The following is a 19,033-nucleotide window of genomic DNA, read 5'->3' on the forward strand; positions in this document are numbered from 1 at the left end:
ATTCGCCCCGATATAGGGACCCCCAGAGCCACCGCCTGCCAAGCCGCCTCCGTCAGCCCCGGCCGCTTCCCCGGCAAGAAAACATCTGGATTTGTTTGTTGTGCTTGGCGGCACAGTATGGGTGGCGTGCCGGAGGGGCCGGGGGCTGGCTGGCTGCCTCCCCTCTTCCTAGCTTAGTTAATTACCTTAATCAGCTTTTATAGCCCTTAATTGGTGTATTCCTTGCTGCGGGCTGCTTAGGATTACAAGTCTATGAGAGCGTGCAGGTGAGGCTGTGAGCACTGCAGCATGAGCGGATGCAATGTCTTTCCTCCTCCTCCTCCTCCTCCTCCTCCCTTCATGCCTAGCGATGGTTCATGTTTATATAAAGCCCACACGAAGCTCATATAAAGCCCACCAACTATGATCTGCCGCTTGATAAAGGGCTTTAATTTGAGGGACCCCCTCGCCCATCCCTGCTGGCTTTAACAAATAGCCCACGGGTGGTCCGGCCAGGGCCCCCCCGGGGCTGAGCTCCCACCTTCCGCTCCCTCACGTCAAGCGTGGGAATGGCCCCCCCCGTGCTCTTCCACCGTGGGAAAAATGAAGCCGCCCCGGCAAAATGACCCCGGCCGGGCTTCCCAGAGCATGACCCCGGCAAACGGCTGGGGCTCGAGGCGTGCCAAAGCCCTGCGTTTCCAGCCCAAGTGCCCACTTGAGATGTTGCGACACCTTTTTCCAGTCCCTCTTTCAAGGGACGGCTTCAAAAATGTCAACTGAGAGCGGCCACGGAAACGTACTCACGCGATGGGGAATCGGGCCCTGTTTGCAATACCTTGTGATGTACCGTGAGATGGGATGGATGCAGGGAGGGCCAGCCCAGGGCGAGGTGCTGAGGTCCCAAAAGACATCCCTAGGGACATGCTAGGGCTTGGGAGATGCTCCTGCTGTGAAACCCCCAGCTGCTGGAAAAGGAAGGCCTTTTGCTGGCCTTGAACCAGCTGAAAAAAAAGCCCGTCAGCATCCTCGGGGCGGGCACGGAAAGGCCGACTGCTTTTGGGGAGCCGGGGTTCAGCAGGGTGAGAGCCGGACTCCGGTAAGGATGTCCCATGCCCGTGGTTTTGGGGCTGTCTGGGATGCCCCCAGGCCACCAACCAGCATGGCTTATGGCCACAGAGCGGGGCCGTATCCACACCGGCCCCTTGGGCAGCGTGAGGTTGCCCCAGGGTGGGGGGGGGAGATCTCTCAGCCCCAGGGGATGCCCCGGCAGAGCCTGGCACCGGGGTGCAGGACCACGCTTGGAGCATCCTTCCCTCTGCTGCCCCGGTCCAACTCAGCATCGCTGGGGGGGGGAAGGGGGGCAGAGACCCCCAGCTCTCACCCCCCCCAAACGGGGAGGTGGGGGGGGTGGGGTATCCATGTTCTCACCCCACAGAATCAGAGCGAGCCTGGAAATGGCAATTAACTTTACTGAGCTCAGCGGGTGCCGTGGCCGGGCGCTGCTCTCACCAGGGCAGGCTCTGCCCTCTCCAGTCCCAGAAGGTGCCGTTGCTGGTGGCCGAGAGCCGGGCCAGCAGCCGCAGGACGCCCTGCACGCTCTCCTCCACCGTAACCGGGCCCTGCCAGACTCAAGGGCACAGGGAGAAGGAAAAAAAAAAAAAAAAAAATCAGCCCAAACCCCTTCCCGGCACCTCCAGCCCCAGCCCCGGGCACGGTGGGCTCCCAGCTCCGGCCGGGGCAGGTTAGGAGAGGTTGGAGATGCTCTAGCAGCCAAGGGATGCAGCTTTGCGCAAATTAATCATCCCTAATTTGGGTGCTCTAAGGCTGGACGTCAATTTTACAGTTCCTAATAAAGAAGTGATTCATTTGTTCGCTCCGTAAGCCAGCGCAGGGCTAAGCCTTGCCCGGCGACGCTGCAAGAGGCTGCTCGTCTCCAGCCTCGCCTGCCTCCCCTTGGCACGGTCAGAGGCGAAGATGGATTTGGGGCGATGACGGCCCTGGGGTGCGTGGGGTGCTGGGGGTGGTGGGGAGGCAGTACCCTGGGTGCAGCCCTCCCGCTGGAGCCGAGCACGGGGCCGGGGTGCCCTCTGCTGACACGCGCTTGGGATGGGAAATGAAATCAAAAATAGGGAGGGAACTGGATGGTTTAGGGGAGAGGCCGGAGTTGGCCCTTTGCCGCGGTGGTGCAGCTCCCCTGGGACTGAGGGGGCTGCACAGGAGCCTGTGGGTGCCCCCAGGAGGGGATGTCCATGGGAAGGGATGCCCTGGGAAGGGGTGCCAGTGGGAAGGGATGTTCCTGGGAAAGCATGCCCGGGGAAGGGATGTCCCTGGGAAGGGATGCCCCGGGGAAGGGATGCCCCTGGGAAGGGATGCCCCCAAGGAAGGGACGCCCATAGGAAGGGATGCCCCCCGAGGAAAGGATGTCCCTGGGAAGAGATGTCCATGGGACGGGATGCCCATGGAAAGGGATGCCCCCCGAGGAAGGGATGCCATTGGGAAGGGATATCCCCGGGAAAGGCTGCCCAGGGAAGGGATATCCATGGGAAGGGATGCCCCAGGAAGGGATGCCCGTGGGACTTTGCTGAGCCAGGGTGGCCGTGCACGTCCCGTCACTCACCGTCCCCCGTCCCAAGGGAGGTGACACACAGCCAGGGTCCACGGACACACAGAGGATCCCGCTGCCCCCATACTCCAGGGCCAGGCACTTGGTGAGCATGTTCAGAGCAGCCTGGGGGCACAACTACCACCGTCACAGGATGGCACTGCCACAGCTGGAGGCGGGGGGGGGGGATCCTGCGGAAGGTGACCCCCAAATTCCTCCCCGTTCTCCTGGTGGCGGTACCTTGCTGCAGCGGTAGCAGACGTCCTGCCTCTCCTCCCAAGCCTCCGCCACCTCGATGGAGCCCAGGATGCTGGAGACGTTGACGATGGCAGCTCTGCTGCAGCTCATCCCGCGCTGCCCTTCGGCCTCAGCCGCCTCCTTCAGCAGGGGCAGGAATGCCTGCAGGGGACAGCCGCTTGGGCATCACCATCCTCTTCCTCCCCCCCCCCCCCCCCCCCCCCACCCCGCCCAGCATTTGGGGCGGGGGGGGGTGCGTGTAGCCTCACCTGGCTTGTCTGCAGGGGCCCGATGGTGTTGGTGGTGTAGACGAGGGTCATGTTCTCCACCGTCTCGGTGGCCAGCGTGCTGCGGCGCGTGGGTGCCGGCGTTGTTGATCAGGAGGTTGAGGCCGGCGTTTCCCACCTTCTCCTGCACCTTCCTAACTGCTGCCTTGATGCTGTTGGGGTCTGTCACATCTGCAAGGGGACGGGATGGGCTGGTGGCCGTGTCCCAGGCAAGACGCTGTAGGACATGGTGGGAGGCAACTCCCGGCCACCGAGCATCCTCCTGGTCCCGGCAGTGACCTGCTTGGGCTGAGCCAAACAGAGGGACCCGCCTGCTTGGGTGGCATCTTCCAGAGCCACCCACGGGTGCCATTAAATCCCGAGAGGCTTCGTCCCCTTCCCGCCCCGGCACCTACCTAGAGGCAGGACCACGACGTTGGGGCTGCCCAAAGCCACTTCGTTGATAGCCTACACAGAGAAAGGGGGTGTGGGGGTGTGTCAGACAGAGGGGTTCGGCGGGGGGGTGGCCCTGCGCCACGCCGGGGTGGGAACCGGGCGGCCCCGCGTGCCACAGCCGACAGGTTTCGACAAGCCCCGGTGGGAGAGATTCAGGGTGAGTCGCTGCTTCTCTGCACCCGGCTGAGCTCTTGGCAGCTTCAAAGCCCCCGGCAGCGATGCCCCTGGTGTGGGGGCTGCCAGCAACGCCCCCCACCCCCCCCGGCACTCCCTGCCATGCACTTACCTATGCCAAGAGTAGCAAAAAAATTAAATATATATAAATATATGTATTTTTCCATGCCCATTCACAGCACGAGATGCTGCCGCTCAGCCCCCCCAAAAGCCAGGCAGGGATGGTGGCACCCCGAGGCTCTGCGTTTCCCAGCCCTTCCCGGGGCTGACCCCCCCCATTCCCCCCTGCCCCGGTGCCCTCCCTACCTTCCCCTGAGGGTCCAGGCAAGCGGCGAAGAGGTGCCGGGGGGGGCTGGGCTGCTCCAGCAAGCCCTTCAGCAGCCCCAGGCCGAGCCCCCCATCGCAGCCGGTCAGCAGGACGCTGCGGACGCTGAGCCCCTCCATCCCCACCGCTTGCCGCAGCCGGTTGTGCCGCCCCGGCAAGGTTTGGCAATCCTGCTGGTAATTCGGAAGGCGGTGCCGTGGGTGCTGCCGGGATGAGCGGAGGTGGCGGGGGACACCGCCTGCCTGCACCCCCTTTCCCCAAGGGGATGGGGCAAAGGGATGCTCTTCTGCAGCCGGGGGGGGCTCACCCATCACCCTGACCATGGGGATATCTCACCCACCCTGTACCCCAAAGCACCTACCCCCCCCCCCCCCCCAGCCAAAGGGGTGACGGGACCTTCCTGCTTGTCCCCCATTATTGGGGTGACCCCAGGGTACCAGCACATCCATAGGACCGCAGGCGAGGCTATTAATTACAGTACAACCTTTATTAATACTGGAATCTTCACAGTGCATTCGTTACTTGTAGCAGTGACTATGAAAATCGGGGGGTGGGGGGGGGTGGGGGGGGCGGGTGAGAAAGAGAGGAATTACCACCAAAAAAAATAAAATTAAAATAAAATTAAAATAAGAGAGGGAGTGAAAGAAAGAGAAAGAAACCTGGCGGCGGGACGGGGCGGGGGAAGCGGCGGCAGAGGCGGGAGCACGGAGGGGAAATAAATTAAAAAAAAAAAAAAAAAAAAAAAAAAAAAAAAAGGACCAAGTTAACAACAGCACCAGAAAAGTTACTTCAGTTGAAAGACAGGTTGGTGTGGTTTTTTTTTTCTTTTCCAAGGAATTTTTGTTTTCTGTACAAAATAAGAGACACCCCCTCCCCCCCCCCCCCCCCCGCCCTCCCCCAAACCCAAACATTTGTCACTTGGCATCAGCGGTTCTGGGCAGGAGAAGGGGGGTGGGGGGGGAACTAAATCGTTATTCCTAAGGGGGAGGGAAAGGGGGGGGGGGGGCTGCGATGCGACAGACAGCGGGGTGGCGGGGGGGGGCTATGTACAGCGGGGGGGGGGGGGCAGGGGTGTTGTGCTTTCCTCCAGCTACCGGCAGAAATCAGCTGCTTCGCTTTGGGGAGGGTCTGGGTGAACCCCCCCCCCACCCCCGCCCCCAGCAGAACCCTGCGCAGGGTCTGCGGGTGCTGAGGGAGAGGGAGGGGGTTTGGGGGAGGGGGAGAGCTGGGGGGGGGTGTCCCCGGTGATCCCTGGGGGGGGCAAAGAGGAGGTTCGGCATCCTTGGCCACTGCGTCCCTGTGTCCCCCCAAATTGGAGGGGGCTGTACTGTCCCCCCACCCTCTCCCACCCCCGGAGCTCCCTCCCCGTTGCTCCCGACCCCTGAAATGGGGCTGAGCTGTGCTGGCCCCAAGCAGGCAGCTGGGGGGGGGGACACGACGACAGGGACAGGGACAAGGACCCCCCCCCCCCCCACCCCTGGTGCTGCTCCTGCCGTGGCCCTGCTGGCACTGTCCCCTCCTGCTGGGGTTGGGGACACCTGCCTGCGCCCGGGGAGGGAGAGGGGGAGAGAAAAGAGAGGGAAAAGAGAAACAGAGAGAGAAGAGGAAAAGAGAGAGGAAAAAAGGAAAAGAGGGAAAAAAGGAGAGGAGAAAAAGAGGAAAAAAGGAAGGAGGAGAAAAAAGAGGAAAGGAAGAGGAAAGGAAGAGAAGAAAAAGGGAAGAAAAAGAGGAAAAGAAGAGAAGAAAAAGAGAAGAAGAGAAAGAGAAGGAAAAAGAGGAAAAGAGGGAAAAAAGGAGAGGAGAAAAAGAAGAAAAAGAGAAGAATAGGAAAAGAATAAGAGAAAAGGAGAAAAAGAGAAAAAAGAATAAACAAAAAGAAAAGAGAAAAAGAGGAGAAAAGAGCCAAAGAAAGAACAAGTGAAGGAAAGACGTAAGGAAAGGAAAGGGCCGTGAGGGAAGGGAAGGAGGAGACAGAGGAGCAGAAAGCGGGGGGCAGCGAGGGGGGGGGGCAGCGAGTGCCGGCGGGTGGGGGGGGCTCCCGGGGAGGCGCAGCGGGTGCCCCCGGGGGGTCCGTCAGCCGTGGTGGGCGCGTCCCCACTGGCCGGGGCGTCATCACGATATCCGCGGGGCCGACCTGTCGTTGGTGACGGTCCTGCGCAGGCGCACCCCGCGCCGGATGGCCACCAGCATGTCTTCGGCCGGGGGGTCCATGGAGGCCGCCGGGGGAGGCGCGGGGGTCTCCTCGCCGGGGCCGGACCCCGCGAGGGCGGTGGGGAAGGGGAACTGGCCTTCCCCCAGGGCGTGGGCGCCGGCCACCAGCTCGCCGATCTTCTCCACCAAGCTGTGGCGGTTGGCGGCCAACTGTTGGTCCTCCTCTTCCTCGGCAGAGAGGTGCTGGCCGGCCCCGGGGTAGACAGAGATCTCCATGGCACCGCCACCCCAGGCAGTGTTGGGAAGGCTCAGCCGCTTGGGCGAAGCTTTGGCAAAATCCAGGGGGTTTGGCGAGGCGTCGTCGGCGTAGAAGACGCACTCTTCGCTGCCCACCCGCGTGGGGCCAGCGTAGCCGGGGGAGTCGGGCACCGTGGGGGTCTTCACGGGGACGATGGGGGGTCGGATGGGGATGGGGCCGGCATTGGAGAGGGTACGGCGGACCGAGGGCTTGGTGGAGGGCGTGCGGCGGATGGTGGCCACCCCTGGGGTGGCGCCAGCCGGTAGGTTGGTGCCGGTGGGCAGCCCGGCAGTGGAGGCGGGACGCTTGGTCTGGATCATCCGGCGGTAGTTCTGGGCGATGTTACTGTTGCGCGGGATGGTGGAGGACTTGTCGAAGTCGCTCTGGGGGTCGCACTCCACGTCGCCGTTCACCGAGTAGCAGTCGTAGTCAGAGCCTGGGGAGGGGGCAGCATGGTCAGCACGGCTGGGTGGGCGGTGGGCGGCACAGCTGGCGCTGCCAAGCCCAACCACCACCTTCACAATGCAATTGCAGCCAGGCCCAACCACGCTGTCGCAGCGTGACCGCAACCAAACTCGACCACCACCATTGCACCGCGATCCCAACTGGCCCCAACCATTGCTGGCACAACGCGCTCACCATCAAGCCCAACCATCACCATCACGAGGCAACCACACTCAAGCCCAACCATCACCATCACGAGGCAACCGCAATTAAGCCCAACCATCACCATCAGAAGGCAACCACACTCAAACCCAACCATCACATTGAGATCACAACCAAACCCAACTGTCACCATTGCAACACGATCATAACCAGCCCCCGCCAATGCCAGCACAACACGATCACAACCAAAGTCAGCCATGACCATCACAACTGGCCTCAACCATCACCACCACACGGTCGTAGTCAAACCCAACCATCACTATCACAACCACCCCAACCACTGCCATCACAACGTGATCACAGCCAACCTCCACCGTCACCATCACGTGCTCACAACCGGCTCAGCCATCACCATGCCAACACAATCAGAGCACAACATGACTGCCCCTGTGGTTACTCGATCTCCAAACACCACCTCTGCCGCCATCACCCACCATCTGCCACCGTCTCTGCTTGTACCCAACCACTGTGCACAAACATGTCACCGCAAGCCATCACCAACCACACCCTGCATGACGCTACCTGTTATTGCACTGCCCGGCACAACTGTAGTCATCAAGACCCAACTAACACCCAAATAACCAGGAAGCCCTGTGGTTACCGCGTGGCACAATGCTTGTGCCGCACACCGAACACCAAAACACATTAAATCTTCACCCCACCAGCTGCTACACGTGGTCACAGCCCAGTGCTACGACACCCAGCGCAGGCAGATGTGCCCCAGGACCACCAAAGCCTCTGCCGTCCCCTTCCCCTCTCCAGCTGCCATTTCAGGTGGCCCCAGGTGCCCCTCGCCGCGGCAGGGCGGGTACCTTGGGAAGGGATGGTGTCCTCGGAGCAGGAAGGGGTGGTGGTCTGTGTGCTGTAGCCGCTGGAGTACTGCAGCGAGTCCCGGCTGCTCTTCTGGTGCTCCAGGCTCAACCCCCGGGTCAAGACCATGGCCAGGTCGCTGGCGGCGGGGGACACCTCCTCCCCATGCTGCGGGGGCAAGGGAGCACCATCAGCACCCGGGTTCCTCTCTTGGGAGCCCCCCAAAAGCCCACCACCTCTGTGCTCGCCCCGCTGGAGCCGGTACCTTGGCAGCAATAGTAGCCGGTGACATTCGGGGCCTGGGAGCATCCTCGCCGCCGATGCCCGGGTACCCGCCGGCAGGCGAGCCCATCTCGGCTTCCCGCAGGTGCTCCACGCGGTCCTTGCGCCGCTGCAGGGTGGGGACCACCGGCTGGTCGTAGGGGCTGGCCTTGGACCAGTCCTGCAACAGGCAAGGCATGGGGTGACGCTGGGGACACCGGGGCCAGGAGCCGAAAGCGGGGCAGGGCGGGAGGGAGTCCCCCAAGCCATGGGTGCTGCCCGGGATGCTCTGCCCTGGGGGGGGGGGGCGGGATGGGAGGATCTGGGGGCTGAACCCCACGAGGTGTGGGGGGATCCAAGTGTGAAATGCAAGCCTGGTGGGATGGGGGACAGCGCCAGGGAGGGGAGGAGAGGAAGAGGAGGGTGCTGCTGCTGAAGGCTTCACCTTTTCGCCACCTGCCCGTGCCCCGGCAGCGGAGCAAGAACTAACCGAGGTGGGGGAGCTGCACTCGCTAACCGACTGGCAGGTTTCGGAGGCCTCCGAGGACGCCGAGCTGGAGGACTTCTGCCGTGCCGCGAGGCCAAGCCGTGAGCCAGAGGAGGAGAGAAGAGGCGGTTAGCAAGCACAGCCAGAGCCGCGGCCCCGGGTTAGAGCAGCACCCACGGCTTCCCCAGCCAACCCAGGCCCCCAGCCCGCTTCCCCCGCGGCAGCAGATGCGGGAAGGCAAGCAGGATCCGACCCGGCAGCGGGGGCTGTAGATTCGGGGAGGCGCCGGCTGGGTGAAGCCGGGATGCCCAGCCCCAACCCTTCCCCCTGCTCACCCCAAGCCCTGCAGAGCCAACAGTCATTTTGGGGAGCGGGGACGGTCCCTGCAGCCACGGCGTTGGCATCCCCAGGGGCTCTCACCAGGATGGCAGTGCCGGGTTAGCGGGCAGGCGGTGCCGGCAGTGCCAGGCAGCCCGGCGGCACAGCCAGCACGAGGGATCGGCAGCTCCCGGGGGATGCCGGGGGATCCCGGAGCATCCTCGGCACTGGGGAGGATGCAGGGCGAAGGGGAGGCTTTGCTTCACGCTGCCTGGTGGGGGACTGGCACAAACTGGGTATTATGGGGCTGGGGCGATTGGGAAATACCCTGTTCCCCCGGCCCGGGGCGGGGAGATACCTGTGCCCCATCCCTGGGGTTGTCACAGATGGGGTTTCTCTGCAGTGTGGCCCATGGCACCCCCGAGTAGGGCAGGCAACCCCCGCTATTCCCAATACTTATCTCCTGTGATGCCAACGCAGCTGGAAACAAGCCTGGGGAGGGGCGCGGGTCCCATCACCTCCGCGCCGGACCCTTGTGTTGCGCCCAGCAGCACCCACCCATTCTACAGAAGGGGAAACTGAGGCACGGGGGTGGGCGGTGCTGAAACCTCCCCACCATACCTGGCTGGTGATGTCCGAGGGCATGGGGGAAGGCGGTTTGGAGTAAGCGGCGTCCTGGGAGATGAAGCCTGAGTCGTGGGAGGAGACGCTGGAGAGGCGGGTGGCGGCGGCGGGGGGCTGCGCCAGGCTGCGGTAGCGATAGGTGGAACTGGGTGAGCAGGTCTGAGCCCCGCCGGGCCACGCCATGCCACCCTTGGCACTGCTAACGCTGCTGGGGGGGCGCCGGGGGGGGACGGGGACACGCCGGCAGGGAGGACAAAGGAAGGAAAAGAGAGTTTAAGCTGGAGGTTCGGAGGCAGCGGCGTCCCTGGGCAGCAAGCCCAGCACCCTGTCCCGCACCCCAACCTGGGGAAACTGAGGCACGCAGTCCTTCCAGGGCATCCCTTTCCCTTCTGGTGTCCCCCAGCGGCAGGGGACAGGCTGGGGCACATGGCAAAGGTGACATGTTTGCACCCAGACCCCTCTGCACAGCTCACATCATCCCCAAAACCCAGAGGACGGGGCACGTGCTAAGCACCCGTCCTGCCCCGTAGGTCCACCAGCCCCGACCCCGCACCCATCCCAGTGCGCCAAGGCCAGTTCCTCCGGGTTATGGGAACCAGTTGGCCATATGGACATGTGGAGGTGGACATGCACCTTGTGAGCATCCCCAAGGGCCGTAAACATCATCAGTGTGTCCCCCCCCGCCCCGGGGTTAAGGAAGGGGGCTGGATTTCCCAGCAATGGTTAGGCACGGAGCCCACCCCACCATACCTGCACATGCTGGACTTGCGGGAGCTGGAGCTGCTGGGCGAGGACGGGGGGGTCTGGTAGGACCAGCTGTAGTCAGAGCCCTTCAGGTCCTTGATCACCTGCAGGAAGGATGGGGTTTAAGCCCCCCCCCAAAGAAGCTCTCCCCTTCCCCTGCCCCCTGCCGGTCCCCCCACTGACCTGCTCGCTGGCGGGGGGCAGCTTGTGGGGCTCGGCGGTGAGCACCACCAGGTCCTCGATGATGCCCTGCAGGTGGGTGATCTCTCCCAGCATGGTGAGCTCCCCGTTCTGCGGCCAGACAAGGGGGAAGCATCAGCACCCATCGGGCAGCAGCAACACCCCCCAACACGCCCCCCCCGGCCCCCGGCGCTCACCACCACGGGCTGCAGGAAGGTGATGAAGGTGCAGAAGCGACCCCGCTCCTCGATGAGGGCTTTGCGGACTGCCTGCTTCTCCGTCTCCTCCAGCAGCAGGTACATGTCGTTGACGTCCTGCAGCGCATTGTCCAGCTGGGGCTGCAGGTCCCCTTTCCCTGCGAGACGGGGTACCATCAGCACCGGGCTCCCCTGACACGCCCCCCCCCCCCCCCCCCCAGTCTACTGGGGGTCCCATGGCCAAGCCAAGGCCACCCCCAGGCTCCGGCTGGGAGGTATCACCCCATCGCCCCATCCTCACGTCCCAGCGGGTGCCACGGGGTCCCCCCCGTGCCCATATCCCATGAGGGTCCGGGAGCACCCTCACCCCACAGCAGCCCCCGGGGGGGGGAGGCCCTCCTCCGCCACCCCCGTCCCCATTCCTGGCACTTGGGACCAGGGGACCTGCCGGGGTGCCACCGCGGCGGGGCTGGCATCGCCCCGGGATGCGGGGTGCAAGCTAAGCTAAGCTAAAAGCAGGGCGGGGGGGGCGCAGGGAGCGGATGGACGGACGGACGGATGGACAGACAGAGGCAGTCCCGGCCCCGGGGAGACCGGGGAAGGGGGGAAGCAGATGAGGAAGCAGAGAGGGGGCTGGGCGGGGGGGGGGGGGGGGGGGGGCAGCGGTTCACTTACCAAGTAGCTCTACAGGAAGGATGTGGAGGGGAGGGAAGAAAAGGAGACAGAGAAAACGTGTGAAAAGAGGCCGAGGGCCAGGGCGCGTGCCCCCGCCTCCCCGTTACCCTCCTCCCAGGCCGGGCCGGCACCCCCCCTTTCTGCGGGGGGACAGCGGGACCCCCCTGGTGCCCACCATCCCCGGGAGGCAGCCAGGGTGCCCCATCCGGGATGCCCGCCCTGGCCAGGGGTGCCACGGAGGGGCTGGCGGGGGTACCCCCCATCAGGAGACACACCCCCCCCCTCACCTTTGCGAGCCTTTTTCTGGAGCTTGAGGGTGTCGGAAGATTTTTTCTTGATCTCGTGGCGGGCTCGCTTGTACTCTGGGGACACAGAAGTGCTGTCAGAGGGGACACCCCACCCCCCCCGCCGACCAGCGCAGCCCCCCGGCACGGAAACGGCCCGTCCCACCCGTACCTTTCGCGTGGTCCTTGTCCAGCTGGTTGGCAGTTTTCTTCCAGTCCTCAATCCTGTCCTGCAAAGGGTTTATCAGGCTCTCCATGAGGGCGCTGGAGCAAGGGAGAGAGAAGCAGAGAGCGTGGGAGAGCGCCGGAGCCCGGGGCGGGGGGGGGGGAGGGAGCCGTGCTCACTACCCCAGGCCCAGCCGACATCCAGCATCTCCTTCTTCAGAGAGGAAGGGCTGAGCCCGGCCAACTCGTGTCACCGATGCCCGGGGCCCACTTACTTGGTGAACTGCCGGAGCTTGGCCTCGATGCTGCGGTGCCGCATGCACATGCGGGTCAGCGCGGAGCCGATGTCCCTCGTGGCACCTGGAGGGGAGCGAAACGCTGCTGACGAGGGGCAGGGGACACCCCCACACCAGTCCCAGCCCGGTTGGTATACTGGGACCAGGCTGGCTTGCGGCGGGGATGACCAGTGCTGAGATGCCCTGGGCTGTGGGGACACTTTGGGTCGGAGGTGGCTCGCTTTTTCCCCTGATAAACCCACTAAATAAATAAATCAACATCCACTAACTAATAAATAAAGCACTAAATATCCCTTCCTGCGGCTTCAAAATGAAAACCTGCTCCCAGTTTTTCCCGGTTTGTCTCAAATCCAGTGCCGGGGGCAGGGGCCAGGGAATGGGAGGGGTGAGGTACCACGCAGCCGGCCAGGCACGGACTGAGAAACCGGCCGGCCGGGAGCACACGGCTCTGGGACCGGCTTCCCTCCCTGGCTCCGTGCCGGGCAGCCGGCTGTGTCCCTCACCTCCAGGCATGATCCCGAGCATATAAAAAGGGAGGCAGAGCTCCCTGGGGGGATACTGGCCAGCAACGGAAAGCAGAAGCGTCCCTTTTTGGTGAAACCGCTGTTAACTCTGAAGCCTAAGGATGGCCACATGGTGGCAGTGCTGCTGGCAAATCCCAGGGAAAGCAGCAATCTAAAATCCTTGGGTGCAAGCTAGGGAGTGATATTCTGCCTTTTTCTCCCCAAAAAAGCCTCCGGAGACACCTCCCACCCTTTGCAGGAGTTTTGGGCACTCCTCAGCCCCGCAGCGCTGCGGAAACGGGGGAGCCCGTGGGCCGAGGGCCTTCTCCTGCGTGGGGGTATTCTCCTAATGCCGCTCCTAATGCTCTTATCCTGGCTCCTGCTGCTCCTAATCCGATTCCCCCCGCGCGCTCACGAGCCGCGTGCGAGGCCGCCAGCCGACCCCCACCCAGTGCCCTGCCTCAGTTTCCCCACACCGCCGCTCTGCCTCCCACCCCCCCCCCCGAAAAAAGCAGGGACGTCCAGTGGTGTCCCCGAGATGCCACCGTCTGGCGCAGCACTACAGGGTGGCCCCCCGTGATGCTGTCTCCCGTGGTGCCGGTCACCAGCTGTCCCCAGCATCCACCCCGTGTCCCCTCCCTCGCTTTCGGTGCCCAGGCTGGAGGGGAGCTGGGGGAGCCCTAATCCCCCCCCGGTGCAGTGGGCTAGTGGGTTTGGAGGCAAAGCTGATCTCGGCTCAAGCTGCTGCTGCCTCCTCCTCCTCCTCCTCCTCTTCCCCACGCAGCTCCAGATGGCCTGGATGCCGCCAGTCTGCAAACCAGCCCGGGACCATCTGCTTGGCAGAAGCCGAGCGGTGGGAAGCGGCTCCTCGCCGCCAGCGAGCACCCAGAGAGGGTCCGGGGGTCCGGCCCCCTCACCCCATAGAAGCAGGGGGGGGCCTCACCTGCAGCCTCAGCTCTTCATGTCGCCTCCCCAGCGGGTCGGGGTGCGTCCCTGAAGCAGTCGAGCGTGGGCTCCTGCATCTCCCTCCACCTAATTCCCCCTCCCCGGAGCCCCCTGGCGCAGCCAGGATCCCCCTGGGCACCTCCCAGGGGGGCGCAGGGGACAAGGGGCACCGGGAGGGCGGCTCAGCCCCACAGCTGGGTGCATCCCAGCGGGCAGAGACGGGTGCAGGGGACCACGGCGCGGGGCTGTGTCGCCCCAAATCTCCCTGCAACCAAACTAGCCCCACCAGAAGATGCTGGCTAAGCACCCATCGGTGGTGAGAGGCAGCACCCACATGGGTGCCCAGCCCACCCGCTCCCCAGCCTCAGCTGCACCCCACCTTTCCAAGCCTGCTTCCCAGGGGATGCTCCACCTCGGGGTGGGGACAGGTTGGACACGTCTCCAAGGATGGTGGAGCTTCTGCTTGAAGCCCACCCCAGCCACGTGGGCAGGGGACACCCCACAGGGGACACTCGCCAGCCGTCCCCCTGCCCGGCCAAGCCCGGGGACGCCCAGCCCTGGGGCGGGGAGGACCCTACCTCGGGTGTTGGTGGCCATGTCGGCCACTTTCTGGAAGGCATCCAGGAAGGCGACTGCGGCCAGCACCGTGGTCCTGGGGCGGAGAGAGCGAGGGGGGAGCTCAGCGGGCGCTGGGCACCCCGGGATGTGCCCGTGGGGAAGGGGGGGTCCTCTGTCGTGTGTCCCCCCCCCCGGCCACTCACCTGAGCTGGGAGTGCAGCTTGGTGGCCTTCGAGTTGAAATCCTCCCAGATGGGGTAGGAGCTCTGCAAGGAGGGAAGGTGACAGTGAGAGGCGGAGCCCCTCGCCCCCCTGCACCCCCTCCCCAGGCAGGGCAAATCCCCCCTTCACCATTGCAGGGAGATGGGGCAGCTCGGTGGTCGTGCCTGGCTAGGTGCAGCTTCTCTGATGGCTAATAAAGGCTGAGCACAACCTCTTTCCCCTTCTGGGTTTTTCCCCTTCCAGTCTGGCCATGCAACTTTGTAGACCATGGAGACCTCAGGATTTTGGGTGATCCCTTCCTCTTCCTCAGAGGGCTGAAGGCAGCTTATGGGTTTGGAAATTTGAGGGGAGGAAAGGAGCTGGTGCACCGGCAAGCTTTGAGACCCTGGCCAGCAGCAGAGCAGAGGCCTCCAGTGCCCGTGGCCTCCCCCAAAGCGGTGAAGGCCAAAACCACCATCATGGAGGGCTCCAGCCCCACAGCGGGTAGCCTCAGTCCCCGGCTCCCCCGAGCCCACGAGCACCGACGGGGCAGGAGGGGAGGTCTGGGGTCCCCCCAGCCCTGAATGGGGTGGTCATGCGGGGACGTGGACAGGTCACAGGTGCTGGGGAGGCCACCCCAGTGCTGGCCCAGCGAGGCCACCCCGGTGCCATCCTGGCCAGGCCATCCTGATGCTATCCCGGTGAGGTCATCCCAGCAAGGCCAGTCCCAGTGCCCTTGTGGCGAGGCCATCCCAGGGCTGTCCCGGTGCCACTGCCCCAGTGAGGCCAATCCAGCGCTGTCCCAGTGAGGCCAGTCCTGGCAAGACCAGTCCCAGCAGGGTCTTGGAGAGGCCAGTCCCGGTAAGACCATCCTGGTGCCGTCCCAGCGAGGCCAGTCCCAGTAATGCCAGCTCCAGTGCCATCCCAGCAAGGCGAATCCTGGTGCCACCGTATGGTGAGGCCATCCCAGTGAGACCAGTCAGAGTGTTGTCCTGGTGAGGTTAATCCTGGTGGCGTCTCGGCGAGGCCATCCCAGTGCCAGCCTGGCACAGCCAGTCCTGGTGCCACCATCCTGGTGAGGCTACCCAGGTGCCACCATCTTGGCGAGGCCATCCTGGTGCCATCCCGGCGAGGCTGATCCCAGTGCCGCCGTCCCAGCAAAGCCATCCCAGCAGGGCCAGTCTTGGTGCCACCATCCCGGCGAGGCCATGCTGATGGTGCCATCCCGGTGAGGCCAGTCCCGGTGCTGCTGTCCCAGTGACGCCATCCTGGTGCCACCATCTGATGGCAGTGCTGGCAGCTTGCAAATCCCCGCGGGGCGGCCACCAGGCTGGGACATGAGCACCGGAGCCGGCTTTGCAGGACATGGGCCACTGCACATCTCCGTGAGCCCAGCTTGGTGGCACCTCTGGGGACAGAGTTTGCACCGAGGGGGCACGGGACCAGCCCAGCGTTGTTTTTTGGGGACCACGAAAGCCCCCGTTTCCTCACAAGTCAGCAAAGAAGGGGTTTGAGGATGCCACTTCATGTGCCACTTGTGGCAGCGCCCTGTCTCGGGGCCGTGAGTCCCCAGGGACTGCCATTGCCGGAGGGCAGGGCCACCGTCCCAGGGCCACCTTCCTGCAGCCACCCCCGGAAGGGCGAGCAGAGGCTCCCCCCAAACGAGGGGGCAAGTCACGATGCCCCCCGCTCTCCACGATGCCGTGCGAGAGGAGGGGACGAGGACAATGGGGACAAGGACATGTCAAGGTCACCCAGGGACTCCGAGCACGCTGGAAGAGAGGCAACAGGAATGAAGCGGGCTCAGGGACGCCGCCGGCTCAGGGATGGCCACCAGGCTTCACTGCCCGAGTCCTCCCCAACAGAGGCCGACAGGTGCCGAAAAGCCACCCGCCACCGAAATAAGGTCCCTCTGTGCCCACGCTCAGTGCAGGGGTCCTGGCCGTGGGACCCTAAGCACATCGCTGCCATTGAACGCCATCAGCTCTTTGGGCAGGGGATTATTCTTCCCTGTCCGCCAGTGCCCGCGCCAGGACGCCCACGTGGCTGGGAGATGGGGACAGGGACAGGGACAGGGACGACGCGCCCTTAGGGGCCACCGGCACTGGGCCGGGGCTGTGCAGGGTACGAGCCACGCGCGGTGGGGCTTTTTTCTTCTTTTTATTATTTTTGTCTCATCTTTCCCACCTACAAATGGCAAGAAAATGAATCCAGCCCGGTTTTCCTCAGGCACGCCGGCGCGTGACGCCACAGTGAGGGGCTCCTGGCCCAACCACGTCCCGATGGGGCTGGGCACACCGTCGCGCGGCCGCGCTGGCACCAGCCGGGAGGTGATGGCTCTGGGCTGTCTCATCCCTTCCGCAGCCTCAGCGGGGGGGAATGGGGAAACTGAGGCATGGGCTGCCCCCACCTCCACCCTGGGGCCATGGGGCTCAGCCGGGCTGCCAGGAGGAGGTGGCTGGGGTGAAGGTGTTTGGGGCGCCGGATCACCTCGGCACCATTCCCCACCAGCCCCGGCCACCACCGCCTCGGGCTGGCGCCTGGGGAGAGCCGGGATTTTCTCCCTCGAGGGCTTTTCTCCCAGCCGGGAGCTGGAGTCTGGCCCCGCGGAGCCACCACCGCCCCTCGAAGGGGTTAATCTCCTTCTCAGCAAGGCTTTTATTTTTTTTTTTATCCCCCCCTCCCCTGCTTTGGCAATGACAGCATTGTCTGGACTAGGCTGCAGCAAGAAGAGAGGAGAGGAGGAGGAGGAGGAGGAGGAGGAGGAGGAGGAAGAGAGCTTTTGCCTCCCTGAAAATGACTGGGGCTAAACCCCAACGCCGGAGCTGGCAGCGGGAATTTTGGCCCCCCCCGAGATGAAGAAACCCGGCTGGTGCCCTCTTCCCCGCTCAGCCCCCAGGCAAAAATGACCCCCAGCACTTTTTATTTATTTTTTTTAAAATGAAAAAAAAAAAAAAAAAAAAGGCTTTTTTTTTTTTAAACATGGCCCCATCCTGCTCCCAGGGAGGGTGGAGGCAACGTCCCTTCCCCGGGCTGGGAAATGGGATGGAGGAGCCGGGGGACCTTTTTGTTCCACTGGTGCAAACCCAAGCGGGTCCGGCAGAAATCCAAGCTGGGGAGCGGAGGGTGGCGGGGCCAACGCGATGCCCCAAAACGGCAGCGATGCCCAATGCGGGGCCAGTGGTACCCGACGTGGGTCAGCGATGCCCGGTCTGTGATACCCGACATGGGGCTCCGGTACCCGGTGACGGAGACGGGGCTGATACGGGGCTGCGATCCCCAGCACGGGGTTTGATGCCCAACGCGGGGCCCCGATGCCCAATATGGGGTTGATGCGGGGCTCCGGCACCCGGTGCCGGGCTCCGATGCCCGATGTGGGGCCCCGGTGCCCAGTACGGGGTCGATGCGGGGCTCTGACACCCAGTCCCGGGTTCCGATGCCCAATGCGGGGCTCCGCCGCCCGACGTGGGGCTGATGCGGGGCTCCAACACCCGACACGGGGCCGCGATACCCAGCTCGGGGGCCGGCCAGCGGAGCCCCGGTACCCGCCGCGGGGCCCGATGCCGGCCGGTCCGCGCCCGCAGCACCGGGAGCGGCGGAGCGGAGGCTGCCCGGTGGTGGGGGGGGGTGGGGTGCGCTGTCACGGCAGCGGAACGGGCGCGGGGCGGGAGAGGGCGGGGGGGGGGGGGGAGGTGTCCCCTACCTTCATGTCGTTGATGATGGCTTGGAAGAGGCCGCCGAGGGCTCCGCACTCCTTCTCCGCCGTCTCCATCGCGGCGCTGCGGCAGCCCGGGGCGGGCGGCGCCGCCGGGGGAGGCCGCGGCGGCGGGCCAGGCTCAGCGGCGGCGGGGGGCGGGCGGCGCCCGGGCGGCGGCGGCGGCGGCGGCGGGGCGGCGGAGGAGCGGCGGAGCGGCGGGGGGGCCGGGCGGGGCGCGGCGCGGCGCATCGCCCCCTCCCCCGGGGCTGAGCGGACCCGCCGCCCCCCTGGGCCGCCCCCCTGGCGGCGGAGCGGAGCGGGGGCGCGGAGCGGGGCGCGGAGCGGAGCGGGGAGCGGAGAGCGGGGGCGCGGAGCGGGGCGCGGAGAGCGGCGCCCCGCGGCGGCGGCGGCGGCGGCGGGGGGCGGAGCGGGGCGGGATCTGCGCGGCACATGCGCCGCCCGCCGCGGGACGGGGCCGGGGCCGGGGGGGGGGGGCTGGGGGGGATGCCGAGGCTGCGGGGGGGCCGGGGGGCGGGTGCTCGGGGGGCAGCAGCGGGCACTCGGAGGATGCGCTGGGATGCCGGGGCCGGCCCGGTGGTGGCTCGGGGATGCTCCGGGGGGGGGGGGGGGGGGGTGGGGGGTGTGTCGGGGAGCAGCTCCGGGAGCGCCAGGGCTGCGGTGGAGGGAGCCCCGAGGGATGCTTTGGGGATGCTGGGACTGGGGGTGCAGCCCCGCTGGTGGGGGCAGCACCGGGGTTTGCTCACGGGGCAGCGGAGGAACCCCAAGGGACGCTCTTGGGGTGTTGGTGGGGAGCCCCGTGGTGCGCTCAGGGATGCTGGGCCTGGGGTCAGCAGCGGGACCGCTACGGGATGCTCAGGGGCAGCCCCCAGATCCCTGGAGGTGCTGGGGGGATGCTGCCTCCAGGCCAGGGCTCT

General features: G+C 65.2%; 2 protein-coding genes across 10 annotated transcripts; both read right to left on the bottom strand.

Moving 5' to 3' along the window:
* Positions 1 to 1,430: 1,430 nt before the first annotated feature.
* On the bottom strand, positions 1,431 to 4,176 carry LOC143165498 (C-signal-like). Its single transcript, XM_076348976.1, is given in 7 exon segments — positions 1,431 to 1,598; positions 2,597 to 2,707; positions 2,822 to 2,980; positions 3,088 to 3,177; positions 3,179 to 3,276; positions 3,501 to 3,552; positions 4,021 to 4,176. Coding segments are annotated over 7 exon segments (762 nt in total). The 5' UTR covers positions 4,159 to 4,176; the 3' UTR covers positions 1,431 to 1,484.
* A 1,215-nt stretch (positions 4,177 to 5,391) lies between these two features.
* On the bottom strand, positions 5,392 to 18,213 carry MTSS2 (MTSS I-BAR domain containing 2). 9 transcript variants are annotated; one of them, XM_076349456.1, is made up of 15 exons: positions 18,105 to 18,213; positions 14,405 to 14,466; positions 14,222 to 14,295; positions 12,175 to 12,259; positions 11,907 to 11,998; positions 11,738 to 11,812; positions 11,451 to 11,459; positions 10,776 to 10,933; positions 10,582 to 10,689; positions 10,405 to 10,502; positions 9,652 to 9,778; positions 8,716 to 8,790; positions 8,230 to 8,406; positions 7,967 to 8,132; positions 5,393 to 6,924 (listed from the first exon to the last, which is right to left on the bottom strand). In XM_076349456.1, the coding sequence occupies exons 1-15, from the start codon at positions 18,171 to 18,173 to the stop codon at positions 6,152 to 6,154; spliced, it is 2,148 nt and encodes a 715-aa protein (XP_076205571.1). In that variant the 5' UTR covers positions 18,174 to 18,213; the 3' UTR covers positions 5,393 to 6,151. The 9 variants fall into 9 exon arrangements, with proteins under 9 accessions (XP_076205573.1, XP_076205571.1, XP_076205566.1 ...); XM_076349451.1 differs by having other exon boundaries at positions 9,652 to 9,859; XM_076349450.1 differs by having other exon boundaries at positions 9,652 to 9,862.
* Between the last annotated feature and the right edge of the window lie 820 nt (positions 18,214 to 19,033).

Source organism: Aptenodytes patagonicus, chromosome 11 (genome assembly GCF_965638725.1).
Source record: "Aptenodytes patagonicus chromosome 11, bAptPat1.pri.cur, whole genome shotgun sequence".
Lineage (NCBI taxonomy): Eukaryota > Metazoa > Chordata > Aves > Sphenisciformes > Spheniscidae > Aptenodytes > Aptenodytes patagonicus.

Coding starts and splice junctions, on each gene's coding strand:
- MTSS2 (XM_076349450.1), bottom strand. CDS start 18,173: ATGGAGACGGCGGAGAAGGAGTGCGGAGCCCTCGGCGGCCTCTTCCAA. Junction 10,690..10,775: donor CCTTCCTGCAGCCCGTGGTG/GTGAGCGCCGGG, acceptor GTCTGGCCGCAG/AACGGGGAGCTCACCATGCT. Junction 10,503..10,581: donor TGCCCCCCGCCAGCGAGCAG/GTCAGTGGGGGG, acceptor TCCTTCCTGCAG/GTGATCAAGGACCTGAAGGG.